This window comes from Macrobrachium nipponense, chromosome 18 (assembly GCF_015104395.2).
Source record: "Macrobrachium nipponense isolate FS-2020 chromosome 18, ASM1510439v2, whole genome shotgun sequence".
Taxonomy (NCBI): domain Eukaryota; kingdom Metazoa; phylum Arthropoda; class Malacostraca; order Decapoda; family Palaemonidae; genus Macrobrachium; species Macrobrachium nipponense.
The window spans coordinates 78,189,217-78,206,881 of record NC_087211.1 but is presented as its reverse complement, the minus strand read 5'-3'; the positions used below and the strand labels follow the sequence as shown (position 1 = coordinate 78,206,881).

At 37.8% G+C, this 17,665-nt stretch overlaps 1 protein-coding gene across 29 annotated transcripts in view; it reads right to left on the bottom strand.

Moving 5' to 3' along the window:
• The window catches only part of LOC135197228 (calcium/calmodulin-dependent protein kinase type II alpha chain-like), a 751,907-nt gene that overhangs the window by 343,120 nt on the left and 391,122 nt on the right, over positions 1-17,665 (bottom strand). For 27 of the 29 annotated variants that reach the window (XR_010310583.1, XM_064224289.1, XM_064224294.1 and 24 more), the window contains exon 4: positions 5,544-5,579. The exons of the other annotated variants lie outside the window; for them this stretch is intronic. Coding sequence is in view for 26 of the 27 variants with exons in the window: in XM_064224289.1 (XP_064080359.1) it covers positions 5,544-5,579 (36 nt within the window). In the remaining variant the exon portion in view is untranslated. The remainder of the gene's footprint in view (positions 1-5,543; positions 5,580-17,665) is intronic. 29 annotated transcript variants of the gene reach the window in all.

Here is a 17,665-nt window from a genome sequence, read left to right as displayed (position 1 = left end):
ATGCTCCTAAAACATTTGAAATGAACAAAACCAGAGAGAGAGAGAGAGAGAGAGAAGAGAGAGAGAGAGCATGCTATCCGAGGAGCTTTGCAAAGCGAAGCCGCCAGGGGATCAGTCTCTCTATTGAATCACACAGCCTCCACTTGATTGGAGATTCACTACATCCAAAAGTGGTGAATGTGGTTCACGGGATAAGATTTATAAGCCTATCCCCCCAACACCATCCCCCACCTCCTCTCTCTCTCTCTCTCTCTCTCTCTCTCTCTCTCTCTCTCTCTCTCTCTCTCTCTCTCTTTTCCAAAAACACACGCACAACCGAACTCATACGCATACACGTGGCAACGCAGCCTCGGCGCTCTCAGAAATGGCAACGCTTGCGTCGATCAATAGAGAGCACTTTTCTACGAGGGGCATTATGTTAGTTTAATGTCTGGTGCCAAAGAAAGCATCATCACCGCTGTCTTCAGGACGTAATCGCCACTCAGTGCCTATCTTTAGGCACCGAGGCCGGAAGTCATGACAGACACAACGGACATTCAGCGTGCAATGAAACAATGACACTAACAGACAAATAAAAAAAGATGTACAGAGATGTGGACATACAGGCAAAGCGATCTCAGGATAAAGGTTGCAACAAGATGAAATGGTAAACTAATGAGAACATTTGAGAGAACCATAAAGAAATGAGAACATTTGAGAGAACCATAAAGAAATGAGAACATTTGAGAGAACCATAAAGAAATGAGAACATTTGAGAGAACCATAAAGAAATGAGAACATTTGAGAGAACCAGAGTTGGATCAAACTCCGTTAAAGAAATATTCTTAAATTATGTATCGAAAACATTTCAATCGCTGGAAGAGAAACAGAAAGCTCTTGTACACTCAACACAAATGAGGAATTCTAAGAAAGCGATAAAGAGAGCAAGGTCAATTAAAGAATGCTTTTGTAAAACATACGCTGAGAGAGAGAGAGAGAGAGAGGAGAGAGAGAGAGAGAGAGGTGGGGGGGTGGCCGAATAAATACAAAAGTAGGGGTTTTCATAATAGGTGTCAAGAGTACATCAAGAAGAGGGATAGCTATATTAAAGCTTAATAATGACTCATCATTTAATATCATAATGAAACATGGACCAAGTAAAAACCGAGTTGAACAAATATATTGACCTTAAACCGAAGAGAAGACGTGACAGAATGAATAACAAGTACTTGTACAATGGTTATCTTCTATACATACCAGTTCCCACAACCTTCAATTAAGCCTTTAAACTGGGAAAAACGCTGGAAACAAAATGAAACACGAGTCAAATAAAGTCAAAACTTCTATAATGGCTGCATTCCATTAACCTCTGGGCAAATCCTATACAAATGTCCTCGCAGCCTTCATTAATCTAAATAGATTTCCCTGGGGAAATCCATCCCCTAAAAGAACTCACGTTTCCGTTCCGGCCTAAAAAAGGCAGAATGTAAATCTCTCTACTTAAATATCTACCTAGTTCGACTTTATAAGCTAATTCTGGCGTTTATTTGAAATTCCAGCCTTCCTCTGTGAACTTCTTCTTCGGGCTGTATTCTTCCATTATCCGGAATCGGATTAAGATGGGATTATGTAGTCACTGTTACACTCTTCCTGTTTTCTCTGAAGAGAGCATTTTCTTCATTCTTTTCCATGTCTCCCGGAGTTTCTTCGAAACCGGTGAATGAATGCAGAGAGCGGGGGAAACGGTGTATTCAAGGAAAGCCAATCTATTTTTCGATTATTATTTTGTTCCCAGACCATTAATTTTACTTAGAAGATAATCCTGACAGATAGTTCGAAGGAAGGTTTCCAGTTAGTTTCGTTCCTGCTTTCAGGAACCATTCCATCATATACCAGGGACAAACTTTCAGCATGAACTTGGATGCAAAATACTAGCATATAGTCTCTATCTATCCCTCTGAATGCAAGTAGTAAAATATAAATATAATAAAAATAAAAACCAGGAGCCTTAAGTTGATTATTTAACATACTTTACTTCTAAACCGCAAGATCAGACTCATTGTCGATAAGTGCGCCTAAATGACATTCCAGTTTCATATGAAATAAGACTACTTGGGAATTAGAGTTTCCTATCATCAGCTACCAAGAAAAAACCGATTCAAATGCCGTCTGAAATATGAATGAAAGCAACCTCCCAATGACGCATCTTGGTCTTTGAAAAAGGGAACTTTCAATCGGCGTCGTCAAATGAAGCTGGAGAGTGTTTCCCCTTTTCATAGTCCATCACGAAGCCGGAACTTTATGAATTTTACATTTTTTTTTTCACTTCATCTCGTTAACTATCATCGTTAACAAAAATGACAAAAATGAAGGATACTGGTCAGCCATTCCCTGAACCGTGTCAGAGATTAGTCTACCTCCTTTATTCTAAAATAGTTTTCAGCTCCACAGAAACGATCCAATGCTTCGAAGTTTTAAGTTCTCCAGCACGTTTTCTAATGTAAACTTGGAAAAAATTCCTTCAGCTAAACGAACTTGCACTCATTTAAAATTTTTATGCAGGCTAACTGCTCACCCTGTTATAGAAGAAAATATTCTTAGTTTCAGTTTTCTGTAAAAGAAAACTATTGAGTTGGCTATTTGTCTGTCCGTCCGCGCTTTTTCTGTCCGCCATCAGATCTTAAAAACTAAGAGGCTAGAGAGCTGCAAATTGGTATGTTGGTCACCCACCCTCCATTCGGTGCGTCTGGCAGCGCTATCAGTACCAACAATACAGGGCACCACCAGGCCGTAGCTGAAAGTTTCATTGCGACAAAGAAGCTACGACGTGTTTTTCACTTGTTTTTTAACGGTTCTACCGACCATTTTTCAAATATTTTCCTTGAACGGGCGTAACGAATCATCTGAATAACACGGCCTCGCCTCTCACTTTTGGTTTGGAATCACCATTCAGGAATGTTCAATCTCAGATCCATGTTGCTCTGGGAATGGTTCTTTTCTAGCACATGGCGAACAGCACTTCCAGTGTTAAAGAATATTTTATGTCTCATTTTTCATGTTACGGATATTCTTCACCTTGAAACTAAAATGCCTTGATTTTAAAGCCTTTCCGTAGTACATATTTTAGATCTTGCAAAGGACGATGTTTATCGTTTAATCAATAATAACTTTCACAATAGACAGCTCGTTTCTATCTTTAAAAAAAATCGAATATTTAACTTCTGAAAAATCGAATATTTAACTTCTAAAAATAGGTATTTGCGGTTGAAGGTCACTGAGAGTTGCTCATTGACAGATTAACACTGATTGTCATTATATAATAAGCAATAACATCACTGTATTGAGGCATCATACTCATCATTCACTTTTCACTCTGTGGAACTTCTATTTATTATTCGGTTACATTTCACGTAGAAAATTAATCGTCAAATTTCAGTACAGATCTCAGCATATCTATCTAAAAAAGAATTTATAATTCTATTCCAATTATCGAGAATGTTTTCCAGAGGTCCTCATTTTAACATGAAAAGCTACAACATTCTTACATTGATCACTTTTATCCGCAATGAGACGAAAATCTGTCAATATCGCTCACTCAAGAAACAAAGATGTGCAAGACAACGTCATGACTTAGAAGTCATTACCCAATTCAGAAGTCTCACACAATCTCTATTGAAACATATTAATATTAAGACGTCTGCGTTGACAAACCGTTCCATTAAGCAATCAAAATTCAGTGTTGTTTAACTACTGGCCAAAATTTTAAGTCGAAAACAATTTGACCTTTGGAATAATACATTCAAAAGTTATTATTTCCACTGACTTGAATTTTTGTGAGAGGCATAGCCCAAACTAAAAGTCTGCCCGTTTATTGGCTTTCAATTAAAAGAATTCCGCGACTCTGCAAAGCCCGCTTTCTGCGTAACGAATGTGAATAGGAACAAATAGAATTGACTCCTGAAAAATCTCGTCATGGACACCCTGACATCTTGGTCCAGCGCAGCTTCAGTCTTCAGACATCACGGCACGCTGGTTCCGAAAGGCTTCTAAGCAGGCTCATTGGCCATTCTCGCTTCAATAATCTCACTCAAAGCCATTTCAAGGCTTCCACTCTTCGATCAACGAGACATCTTCGGAAAGACGGGTTGAATGGCTGTCCAATCGCCTCTGATTTCAAGGTGCTTATCTAAATCAACAACGCGGTTAAAATCAACGAAAATCGATCCATATCTTAAAAGGGTCAGATTATTAAAACAAAATATACTACTGAATTAATTGCACCCAACCAGGCTTCTGTCGGTAGTGATTTGAGTTTCCAAGACCACTTAAAAACATATATATTGTTCAGAAAAACTTTCTACAATGTTCTTCAACTGATCTATCGTTGAATTATGTCTTGCCTGAGAGAGAGAGAGAGAGAGAGAGAGAGAGAGAGAGAGAGAGAGTCAGCATCCTTATCAGAAGTACTGAAGTATTTTTGTTTACCACGACCTATATTTTCGTAAGTTTTTTTATTTACTGCTTGATTTGTTTTCAAAATACTTCTGATGCTGAGAGAGAGAGAGAGAGAGAGAGAGAGAGAGAGCGACGAGTGTTAATCTTAATCACTTGATCATTAACCATTTCACTCCCAACCTCATTAATCCACCAGATATCTATACAATACTGACATAGAAATATTTTAACATTGTTTGGAGTTACTATAAAAGACTCCAAGTCATCTTAGGTCTTAAAGGAGGAGGACCTTTAATATTTCTATTTAATTACTTGACTATCATGCATTCCATAGAGGAAATACACAACATGGAAAGGGTAAAAGAATCCCTCACCACAGGTGTTCTGTTGACCAAGTAAGGGTTTCCACATGCAACGAACAATGGGGTTAAACCACACTAATGAATTAGAAAAATAACAATGTCCTAAATACCTACAGCGCTACACAAAAAAAAAAAAATATTCATTTAAGAAATTAAGTTAGGTATTTTTATGCACATGTCTATATGTACTATTTTATATATATATATATATATATATATATATATATATATATAATATATATATATATATATATATATATATATATATATATATATATTAATATATATATTCTCATATGAACATGTCCATTTATGCTATATTATTATATATATATATATATATATATATATATATATATATATATATATATATATATATATATTTCATATAAACATGTACATTTATGTACATATTTTCTAGCTATAAACCAATACGACTTGAGATGGAAAGACGTATTAGGGGAGCATGCTGTGTTTAGGCTGAAAACGATAGTAACAGTAGTAGTAGTAGTAGTAGTGATAGTAGTAGTAGTATTAGTAGAGTAGTAATAGTTTCTGGTAGTAACTGTAACAGTAATAGAAAATAACAGGAACCATAACGATAACTCCATGAAACGAGAACAGTAACAATAATAATGAATAGTAATAATGATAATGGAAAAAAATAATGTTAGTTTTTAATAGATATTTATAGATATAGATATAGATAATATATTAGCAATGCCTAGAAAAGACAGGTGTACTCACCAAGCAGTCTTGTGACATGGTGAGGATCGTTGTGGTCTGTCGGTAGGGGGAAGACGGAAGGAAGGATGGCGATTGAATCGAGAATGAAAGGGGGGGGGATGGGGGTGGGGGGGGAGGGGGCTGAGAGTGATGGGGAAATTAGATCAAAATAACACGTACGTACATACACACGTACACACAGACAATATTATCTATACTCTGACCGAACACAGGGGGTGGGAAAAAAAAAAACACACCAGGGACGTATGTGTGTGTGTGGTGTAGGTGTGTGTTTGTGTGACACAGACCCGACAAGGGTGGCTTGGCTCTTTGAGATTTATCCAGTGAATCATGTAAAAGGCATTGTGAAAAGACGTCTAGCCCTCTAGCTACGCTTCTCTGGACACACACACACACACACGAACACAGATGGAAACCGTAATGTGAGGCAATAAAATAATGCGTCAATGAGTTTTATGTGACATGAAGTCCTGTATTTCTACTCTTCATGAAATGAGTGGAAACAGACAATACTATATATTAGCTAATTATCACGTCATTATCATAAAGTCTGTCTAACATTACGGTTGTCCGGCCACATATTCGGTTACACACAATGTGGTAGAATACATCTAAAAAGGTCAGACAGTAAGTCCCAGGTAACACTGATTACAAATAAAATAGTAGTTAACAGATTGATAAGATATAAGATATATACATACATATACAAGGAAAAAGTGTGTGCGTTTTATACATATATACATATATATATATATAATACATATCTATATATGTGTGTATGAAAGAAGATTAATACACATATATATAATGATAAATATCCAATGAAAATGAAGATAGATATACGCACACTTTTATTCACATTCCTATTTATACAAGTTATATATGTAAATATATATATATATATATATTATATATATATATATATATATATATATATATATATATATATATATATATATAATATACATATACAATATACATAGACTATATAATTCATGTGTGTGGGGTGTATGACCCAATCTACAGTGTTCTGTACAGTTTATCGATAGCCTTTCTTTCATTTACAAAAATATATTTCTGTCAATTGCAAAATGTAATACAAATTCCATCATAATAACCATGTGATTGCAAACTACTGAATTTCGACACACGCAAATACATATATACATACATATATATATATATATATATATATATATATATATATATATATATCAAACACAGACATCGTCTTGTACCTTATACTGGCGTCAAAGCACGTGATGAAAAATTAATTTGCAAAATTAATACCCCGCAACCCCCGCCCCCCACTCTCTCTCTCTCTTATTCAGGACGAAGTGCTGGTGACCTTTTTCCCACTTCGCAGGGGCGGCCCTTCAAGCGGTGCCCTCCGATATTTGTCCGCGATGCGCGGCGGCGGCGGCGGCATCTCTCCATGTCAAAAGGTAGAACGGAAACGGAGACTCAACACCGGATCCGGCCGTCCGTCCGTCCGTCCCTCGAAAGGTTACGATGGAGCAACAGCCAAAAATGAGGCCGTAAGCGACTGAGCCGATTCTCAGGTAGAGTTCAGGCAGACTGATAGACGGATCGCTATAATTTGACTCTGGCGCAGCCTACCTCTCTCATCAAACAGAATAGAACATAGAATTAAGGCCAAAGGCCAAGCACTGGGACCTATGAGGTCATTCAACGCTGAAAAGGAAACTGACAGTAAAAAAGGTCTGAAAGGTGTAAACAGGAGGAAAACCTCAAAGCAGTTGCACTAAGAATCAATTGTTAGGAGAGGCTGTGTGGGAAGTAAGATGAAAGAAAGAGAATATGAACGGAGGTATAGTAAAATGGAGAGGGGTTACAGCTAGGGGCCGAAGGGACGTTGAAAAGAACCTTAAGTATGCTTACAGTGCACCGTAGAAGTGCACTGACGGCAGTAACCTCTTACGTGGACTCATCGAAGCCATATATAAACAACATACTTTTATGTGTAAGAGTGATTGGCGGCGATAGGACTGAAAGCGTCAATAGAAAAAAGAAGAAAAAGAAGAGGAAAGGAGAAAAAAAAACATAAGGAGAAAGGGGAGAAAAAAAAAGAAGAAAAAGAAAAAAAACATAAGGAGAAAGGGGGAGGAGGCAAATGAAAAGGGGACAAGGGGAATGGAGAAGGGGGGTTTGGAGGGGGGGAGGGGGGTGACTCCGGGGGAGAAGCGCAAAGTGCATAAGAGTATTAAAGGAGAGTGGTCGTTGTCACGACACTTCTCTTGTTATGTATACCAGAGAGAGAGAGAGAGAGAGAGAGAGAGAGAGAGAGAGAGAGAATACAGGCTAAGTAACTTCTTGAAGATTGACAAATAAAAAACTCGAGTCGTTATACCGTAAAAGTACAAAAACAAAAAGTTGAAAAACAATCACCCTTACATATATAGTAGACACACTCAGCTTTCCTTCAGCAATTAAAGATGCAATATTAAAGCAGATGGCCGGCGTTGAGTCTATCAGCCGGCGGTAAAAGTGAAGTGCATTTTCATTTCATGATTCTGAAAGGGGTGTAAAGGGTAAGGTGGTGTCCAACCCTCCCCTCCCCTCCCCTCCCCTCCCCTCCCCTCCCCTCCCCTCCCCTCCCTCCCCTCCCTCCCTCCCTCTCCGACCCCTCTCCTCCACCTCCGCAATATCCTTCCCCTCCCCCAGAGCAGGACACTTTCCGATTCTCATTATTCTTTTGCAAGGGCATCTTAATTAAGGCAAAAGCTTCTTCTCTACCTACGCTAGCACATTTTGTGTCTGGTACTATTAACGAACGTCTTGTCTATGAATATTATCAGGGATATAGTAGTTTTTTTCTTGTATATGAATATCCTGAACGATGTACTACTATTAGGCATTGTCTCCATACACGCGCGCGCGTGCACACACATACATATATATATATATATATATATATCATAAAATCCACATAAGTAGGCGAGTGAAACCCGGGACTTGGAGCATACCATTAACTTGGATAAGTCATCTATAATGTGCAAGGCCAACGGCTATGCGAAAAGAAATCTTCTGGAAACTGGGTTCTTGAAGCCACGTGCACCAGGAATTTTACCCTCCACCCTGGATTATCCCTTGAACCTCGTTCCCTGTCCTTTCTGTTTGGGGAACATCTTGCCCGAATCAAGAAACTGTAAACCCACCCACCAATTTTATATATAAAGCTCTGCAAACTATTTATGTACTCAGTTTGAACTTGAAAATGTAAAATAAACTAAGGAAGAACTTATTCCAAGTCCCGGGTTTCACTTGCTTCCTTTACGTGGATTTTATGATATTCTCAAGGATGCGGACTTTCGTGCCACATTGTGCATGTGTGTGTGTATGTGTGTGTGTATGTATGTATGTGTATATATATATATATATATATATATATATATATATATATATATATATATATATATAGTAAGCAAAGTGTTAATAGTGCCTCTACATAATACCCGGCATGTAAGCAGGAGAGTGTTGTGTAATTGCAGATATACTAACATTCATCCTGTTCCAATCAGTGCCTTCGAAATCTTTCAAATCACTTCTACTCAAGGCCTACTGGTCCTGGGAAATGGGTAAAAGAGTTCAGTGTATGTGCTACTGCTTGGCCCTCCCTTTACCACAAAAATGTCATCCCACCAACCTCCAACCATCACGCAAGTGACCCTGGCACCTACTGATGCCTGTGCCCCACACGCAAGTTCCGTACTCGCGGACAACTGTCTTTACTTTATACAGTACACCAATCGAACGGTTCCAACGTTGAGTCTGCTATACAATCTGTCAGTGATGTCTCTTTGATTAGGAAATTAACATTGCATATACGAAATGCACAGACCTGATACCAGAAAACATTCGCAAGGAGTGATCTGCGAAAAACCTGTCTGCTCACAAGAAAATATCATATATCTCCAAGTGGCTAAGGATCTGCTCAGTGGAAATTTATGCCGATGACTTACAATCTGCCTCCAAAGGAGCCTGCTGACCTAAGCCTACCTGCGGTGTACTACACGGCAGAAAATGCCTTCCAAACAGCAAAACTTGGAAAAAAATCAAGGAAACAAATGATAAATTTTCAAGAATCTAAGACGTGATCAAAGGATTACAGGAATCCCTAGACAATCTTAAAACTGTGGAAACAAATAACAACCTTGCACGGATCTGCGATCAAAGGAGTGCAGGAATCATTAGACAAACGTACAAAAAGCCACTAGGCCCCTTTGAGTGCAGCATCCATTATTTCCTCGCCTCCCAGCAACACGGGAGAAGTGAGGGTGAGACATGAAGTTGAGATGGCTATACCCACCCAGGTGTCAACTGGCCTCTCTCCCTTGGTTGAAGTGCCCCCATCACCTATAGACCGTTCTGAGGGACTCCCAACCTTCTCTCCCTTGGTTGAAGCGCCCCCATCACCTATAGACCGTTCTCTCCTTCCCCAGGGAGGGGCTCCCAACCTTCTCTCCCTCCCCAGTGCCTCCAGTGAAGATAGATCTTCAGTGACAATCACCAGCCCTCCTGAATCTCCCGACCCCATCTCTCCCCCCGAATCCCCCATCGTGGATGTGGATGAGAATGATCATGAGGGGTCTGGCAGTTAGCAGACACAAACAAGTAGAAAAAAGAAAAGAACCTCTCATTTGCCTGCTGGACTGAATCCCAACAATCGTGATTCACATTGCCCGAAGCCTGAGGAGAGGTGTCGCATGGTAATTCACAATCTGCGCTCATCGGTGACACTAGACACCATCCATATTGGAGAGAGTCAAGTTTCCATGAGCTCTGACTCCCTCATTTCCCACGAATTCCCATGTCCCATGCAAAAGTAAACAAAGTGCCTTACAGGATTAACTGCCTATTTCAACACCTCGATGCTCTTAATGGGGAGAATTTCGGTCCTAATATAAAAGTCACAAGATATAACCTAATCCAAGACCAACCACACCCCAGGGGAACTTACTGACACCCCAAGCAGGGTCACTTCCACGGCAATGAAAGTCAACCCACCACAGCGAGTGACAACCCACTCCCCCCGCCTAAAGCCCCATCCACCTAAATGATCAGCGCTTTCATCTCCCATCTTCGTCAGTAGCCATGGATACCTTAGATATAATCTCTTGGAAAATATGTTTGGCCTCAAGCAGAACATTCCTTTCCTAAACATATTCTGCAAAAACTTCAAAGGCATCATTGCATTGCAAGAAACGCTCCTCTGGTCACATGACCTTGTCATCTGCGATTCAATACATGAAGACTTCAGAGCCTTCTCGACTTCATCGATGCAAGTTAAATCAAATCGTAGCCAGTCTTCCAAAAAGGGACCTTTCTTTCCTGTGACACAAATCATTAGACATGGTAAATTTGATGACCTACAGGAGTGACAGGTTACTGGGGCTTCAAGTGACAGTAGGGAACTCTAAAATCCTAATAATTAATGTTTATAGCTATGCCTGGGGAAAATAAAAATTTTGATCGATACTGCATGATCCTAGGTGAGTTACACAGTATTATTCACGATTCTCCTACTAATCATATCTGTATAATCGGGGACCTAAATTCCCACCCGACGTAACAATTTTATAATGAACTTACTCGCTTCTGTCAAAATCATGCTCTCCAAATTAGCGATATATTGCTCCTCCCTCCTACTACTCCTATGTGCAAATTAGAATGGACACAATTACAACCTCCTGGCTGGACCACTGCATCACATCACAACTTCATGATTCCCCTATGACCTGCAATATTCGCTACGATCTTGCAATGGGCTACAATCACATCCCTTTACAGGTGTCATTCAGTACCCCATCCCTTCATACCGTGAACCCCCTAACTGATTGCACACCAGCTGTAAACTGGGATTTTAAAAACCGACAGAAAACCAGATACTTTAGGGTGACCACAGAAACCAGGTTGCGGTCAAGTTCAACCGGCAGACACTTTACTTTGTACGAACACAAATTGTAAAAGTGACCACCACTAGAGAGATCTGAAAGAATTCTATTCGAACATAATTTCCGCTATGCTTTCCCTGTCTTTGGAAAGATATCCAGTCCTTAAATCCCAAAACTGAAAAGCTATCACAGAGTATGAGAAGCAGTCAGTGACGAGGCTATTGCAAGTATGTGGGGTGATCACTTCAGCAATATCCTGAATAGCATAAACGATCAAGACTCCCGAAGGGATGTAGATTACCTCCTTCCTGATAACATTGTTTCATTTTAAAGATCGTATTACGCCAAGTAACATCAGCTATGCCATAGACAACCTACCTAATAATAAATCGCCCGGCTGCGATGGTCTTCCCGCAGAAGCTTTAAATCCTGCCATCCCATAATTTACATTTTGCTAGCTGCCCTATTCAATGCGTGCATATTTCACCAGTTTCTTCAAGGCTCCCTACTCTTATTCACTTGATACTATTAATAATAAAAAAAAAAAAAACTAACCCTGGCAATTACCGGCCGATTGCAATCACAACAATCGCGTCGAAGATACTGAAGTCAGTTCTTCTAGTGAGACTTCTCCCCTTTCTACACACCACTGACAACCAGTTCGGATTTAAAGCAAACTACTCAAGCGACACCTGCATTCACATACTGAAAGAATTGCTGAATTATTACCTATCATCAGCCTCTCCTGTTTTCCTATGTTTTGTGGACGTTTGACAGAGTAAACTACCTGAAGCTCTTCCTGAAGCTGCATAAAAGATGCACGCCCTTATATTTAAATGGCAGTTTTATATTGTTGGTTCTCCGCACAGCAATTATGTATCAAATGGGGTAACGATTTGTCGTAAAGCTTCGGCTCCCTAAACGGCCTTCGGCAAGGTGGCATTCTCTCACCATACCTGTTTAATACGTACACAGATGCCCTGAATGTCAAACTGAACTCACTCCCATTCGGATGCACTGTCAATGAAACAACGATAAACAACCAATATTACGCCGATGATATGGTTCTGATTTCCCCATCAGTGCAAGGTCTCCAACGACTCATTGACACTTGCCGCCAATATGCAGAGGAATTTGATATCCTATACAACGAAACCAAGACCTAGTGCATGTCGCTGCTCCCGAGATCGCTTAAGCAAATTGCAGAACCATAAATTTCCCTCGGAAATCATCGGCCAAGAATTCGTGCACGAATTTCCGTATTTGGGTCACATTGCCACGGACGACCTAAAAGATACGGCAGACATAGAACGGGGGCGTCGTAAACTATGTGCAACTGGCAACATGATTGCAAGGAGGTTTGCCTTCTGTCACCGAGACTTGAAACTGCTGCTCGTCCACTGGTCCTGCTATAGCATCTATGGGTGCTCCCTGTGGACGAACTGCACCCAAGAGACAATGATACTTATCACTGTTATTCACAATGACATTCTGAGACGCCTCACAAACACTCCTCGCTACCACTCCGCCACACAGACGTTCACAGAAACACCACCTGGACAATTTAAAAATCATTGTATGGCGAACAATGTCCAGTCTGATCACCCGACTGCGAAACAGCAGCAATTCGCTCATACAAAGCATCCTGAGCAGTGTGGCAAGAAAAAGATCTAAATTGTGGGGAAGATGGGAAAATGAGGCGTTTGTTCCCTATATAACTCCTTCTCTGTTTTTGCAAAGTGTCATCTGCTGAATCTGTCATTATTATTATATATATATTGCTACGATTATTGTTATTACTTATATTTTCCTTTTTCATTATTAGTTATTATTATCACTATAGTTTTGCTGTATTCAATTTTCGTACTTATTCTTCCGCGTCTGACTACTGTAAACACCTTAGGCCCCTAGCTGGAATTTACTTACATTTAATCTACTCTCTAATTTTTATAATCTTTAATGTTTTTTTTCCTATTCATAATATTATTATTGCCATTATTTCCATCACTATCTTTTATATTACTTCAGCCAGTATGGATATTGCCAATTAATCATTCTTTTTTTATCATGTTATCGTATTTATCTAGATTGTGTATGTTATTGTCTATTTTTTGTGTATTCCATGTATGTGGCGGCCTTGAGATGAAAATAAAATTGATAATATATATATAATATATATATATATATATATATATATATATATATATATAGTATATATATAATGTGTGTGTGTGTGTGTGTGTGTATACTTGGAGTGGGACGTTATTAAGACTTGTACAGCCTAAATTCTTCATGAATGTTTTGACTTCCACGAGGTAATTAAAACATAATACTGATTTGATGAAAAATTCGCCATTATATTGAAAAACGTATAACACAAAAACTTCACTACCGATATTCATTGCTTTAAAATTAACAGAAGAAAACAAAAAAAAAACCACCCGATTTGTTTTCGTGGTTTTTTTATTTGACATGGAATTGGGGGGAAAAATCTGGTTGCATTTTTTCCGCGGCCGGTAAAACATTTTTCCAGCCTTTTATCGGAAGTTTTGTGGGAAATCACTGGAAGAGGAAATTGCGCCAATTTAGTACCCATCAAATATGCAATCTCGATTGCAGCTAAAATAGCACTATTCCAATATATATATATATATATATATATATATATATATATATATATATATATATATATATATGTATATAGTATATATATATATATATATATATATTATATATATATATATATATATATGTATATATATATATATATAGTATGTATGTATGTATACATATGTATATATATATTATATATGTATATATATATATATATATATATATATATATATATATCATATATACATATAAATTATTCTTTTACCTTAATCGTGTTTAACCTTTAAACATTTAATGACATGCTTGAGGTAATTAAATATAACTATTAGCATTATCAATTTCTACGTAGAATGACACAACATTTTTACATTTCTGAACGTAATAACTAATTTTTAGTTCTTTAACTTTCCAATGGAATTATCCGTAAACTTTTTCTACCGTGGACAAATACTGGATGAGAGAGAAGAGAGAGAAGAGAGAGAGAGAGAGGAGAGAGAGAGAGAGAGAGAGAGAGAGAGAGAGAGAGATGGCACTACACATTTTGTCACTATGATCGTTGAACAATTAAAAAAATATTTTTTTTTGAAGATGGAAAATCTTTCCACTTCGTACCTAATTGAAGCAACATAGTACAAAAGACTTCAGCTATCTGAGACAAGAAGTCTTTAAACAGTCATACGAATCATACTTTAGATGTAACTATATACATATAATATATATATATTATATATATATATATATATATATGTGACACTATATATATATATATGTGTGTGTGTATGTATGTATATGCATGTATATATATATATATATATATATATATATATCTATATATAATATATATACTTATATATATATATATAATGTATGTGTGTGTGTGTGTATAAATATATATGCAAAGAAATGACTCGATGAAAGATGAGATCCGAGACATAGTATATAGCCCGCGCTTCTCAACCACCAAAATGCTACAACACTACCAGCCTATTAATATGGTCAAATATTGCCAAATTCTTCATTTCTGATACCCGTCAAGTTCCATCACATTTCTGAACAGAAATTTTTGTACTATACGTAACTACAGAGGGATGTGAAAATAAATTTCTTATATAAATCGTGGCAAAAGTAAGGCTGATAAAATCATAATAACCTAAAAAACCGAAAGACGGAAAACTAAGTAGTAAAGGTACCTCAACACAAGTAAGAAGAGTTCGTGCTTCTGATAAGATATTAAGAAATTGGTGAGGTCCCTTTATAGGTATTAACATTACAAGTTAATGTGGACTGGACATTACCACTTTTGCACTATAAGTTAAGATAAATTCGATATTTGCTGAGTATTTCTAAGGGCTTGCGTCTGCCTCAAAACGAGGAGGACTGAACTCGCTATATTTCTGCATTATGAATTCGTCACACGGTATTTCAACATTTCTTTACAGCTCTTTACAGCTTTCCAAAGCAGTGATGGCGGTCCGGAGGTTGGGGAGGTGTGGCAAATTCTCTAGACATCTCAAATTCTGTTTCAGACAACGGCTCTCTTAATATATGCTACCGGATATTCTTGAACACCTCACTGCAGATAAATTCATTGACATAACCATAAAATGTTCTTACTCATATACATCATTTTGGCTCAAGTAAATATCTGATAATCAACTCCATTTCATTTATGAAATATGCTAAAAAAAAAACATATCTAACAAACATATTATCAGCAGCAACTTGAAAACTGTAACTTATGCTTAACTGATCCAGTAGAGATATCTAACGAACTACGACGGTGAAGAAAAATGATACATTTGACATAAGCAATTACCTACTATTATTATTATAACAATCACATGCGCAACCCGAAAATGATGCATCATGATCCATTGACGATGATGACGGCATGATTCAAAATCTACTGGCATTATACTTCTACGGCTTCTACATGCAAAATTTAAATCCAAACTCCTCCAAAACCTACTCGTGCAGATACATTGCGTCGACTTATTCACAAGTTGCATGCGCACACTTGCAAATGTCCTTAATTAACACTAAAAATGAGATCTATCATTACGCAAGCTTTTAGGGCAGCAAGTGATTCCTGTCTTTATCAGCTCTAAGCAACATCTAGAATACGGGACATAGAAATTGTTTTTTTTTAAAAATGCTAGTTTTCCAAACAACCTATAAAAATGAATGAAGCTGATTCCATCACAAATGAACTCTATAATTTAGTCTTGAACTTGTAACATGTATACCTAAGATTTAAAAAATAGAAAATCCTAAGTTTTGAGCTATTCATATACACTCAGATACACATTTTAACTTGAAACTAGAACATATTCCCCTTTCGAGACTATGCCTTGGCTTTTAGCAACAGACATTAAATGTTCACCCGATTTAACTGAATTAAAACGGATCTGACATTCTGGCCCTCCGTTGTCAACAACAAGCCTAGAATATTTGTGCTATCAAAGCCGACGGCTAAACTACATTTATAAGTGTGAAATGTTAAGAAAACTTATCTTCAGTGTATCAGTACATTTATTATAAATAAAGGTATACATGCACACTTACTGTGTGGGTGTGGGTGTGTGTGTGTGTCTGTGTGTGACGTATAGCATCGAATATCTGGCGTACATATGATTTTTGTATCTGCAGTCGAATAGTGAAAAGAAAGGTCTCGAGACATTTACTCTCACTCTTCTTTTGGCTGAATAATTTATATATATATATATATATATATATATATATATATATATATATATAATTATATGAGAGAGAGAGAGAGAGAGAGGTCTTAGCATACTACAATAAGCCTATGGCTTCCTTCCCAGCCTTGAAGGTCGTCCTCACAGCGCGCGTAGTCTCAGCGTGGTTGTAGGGCCTCCCCTTTAAAACACTTCGTGTAGGCCTCGAGTACCATCAGTCCAACCTCGAGGACTTCTTTTCACTCAAATCTACTTAACAGGGTTTACATCTAAAGTACTCTTACGCCACCTTCCGGTACTCGCACAAAAAGCAGTCCCGAGTACAATAAAGAACGACAAATGACTCATTTGTTCAGAAGACTCAAGAAGAGCGGCCTGTTAAAACTGTCTTTAGGGCGCGAAGGATTCGTAATGAGTTCGCTCACAGTTTCCACAATTCAGTACTTGGTGTCTATGACACCGGCTTTTTATTAATAGCACCTAACGCGAGGTACTACAATACTTATCAAGACATTTATTTTTGCTTTTGGCCGAATCTTTGAAGAGGTCTTGTTGGGAATGAATGCTATATTTCATGTATAAACGGTAATAATGCTCGTAGTTATCATTTACTCTATGATTAATAAAAAAAAATGTTTCATATTCAGTCTGCAATGTTCATTCAGCAAAGAATTACAATGGGAAAGGTTTTATAACTGAAGTAACTCATCTACCAACAAAATATTCTTGACATGAAAAGAGATCATATCAAATTGACCAACTTCTTTGAAGACATTGCTGTGAAGACATTACGTAATGTGGCGACTCTGAGGTCTTCAAAAATGAAGAAGAAGAAAAGTGCCGCCTCAGGATATCTGGTTAAGAACTATAGAAAGGATCTCTTAAATGTAGAAGC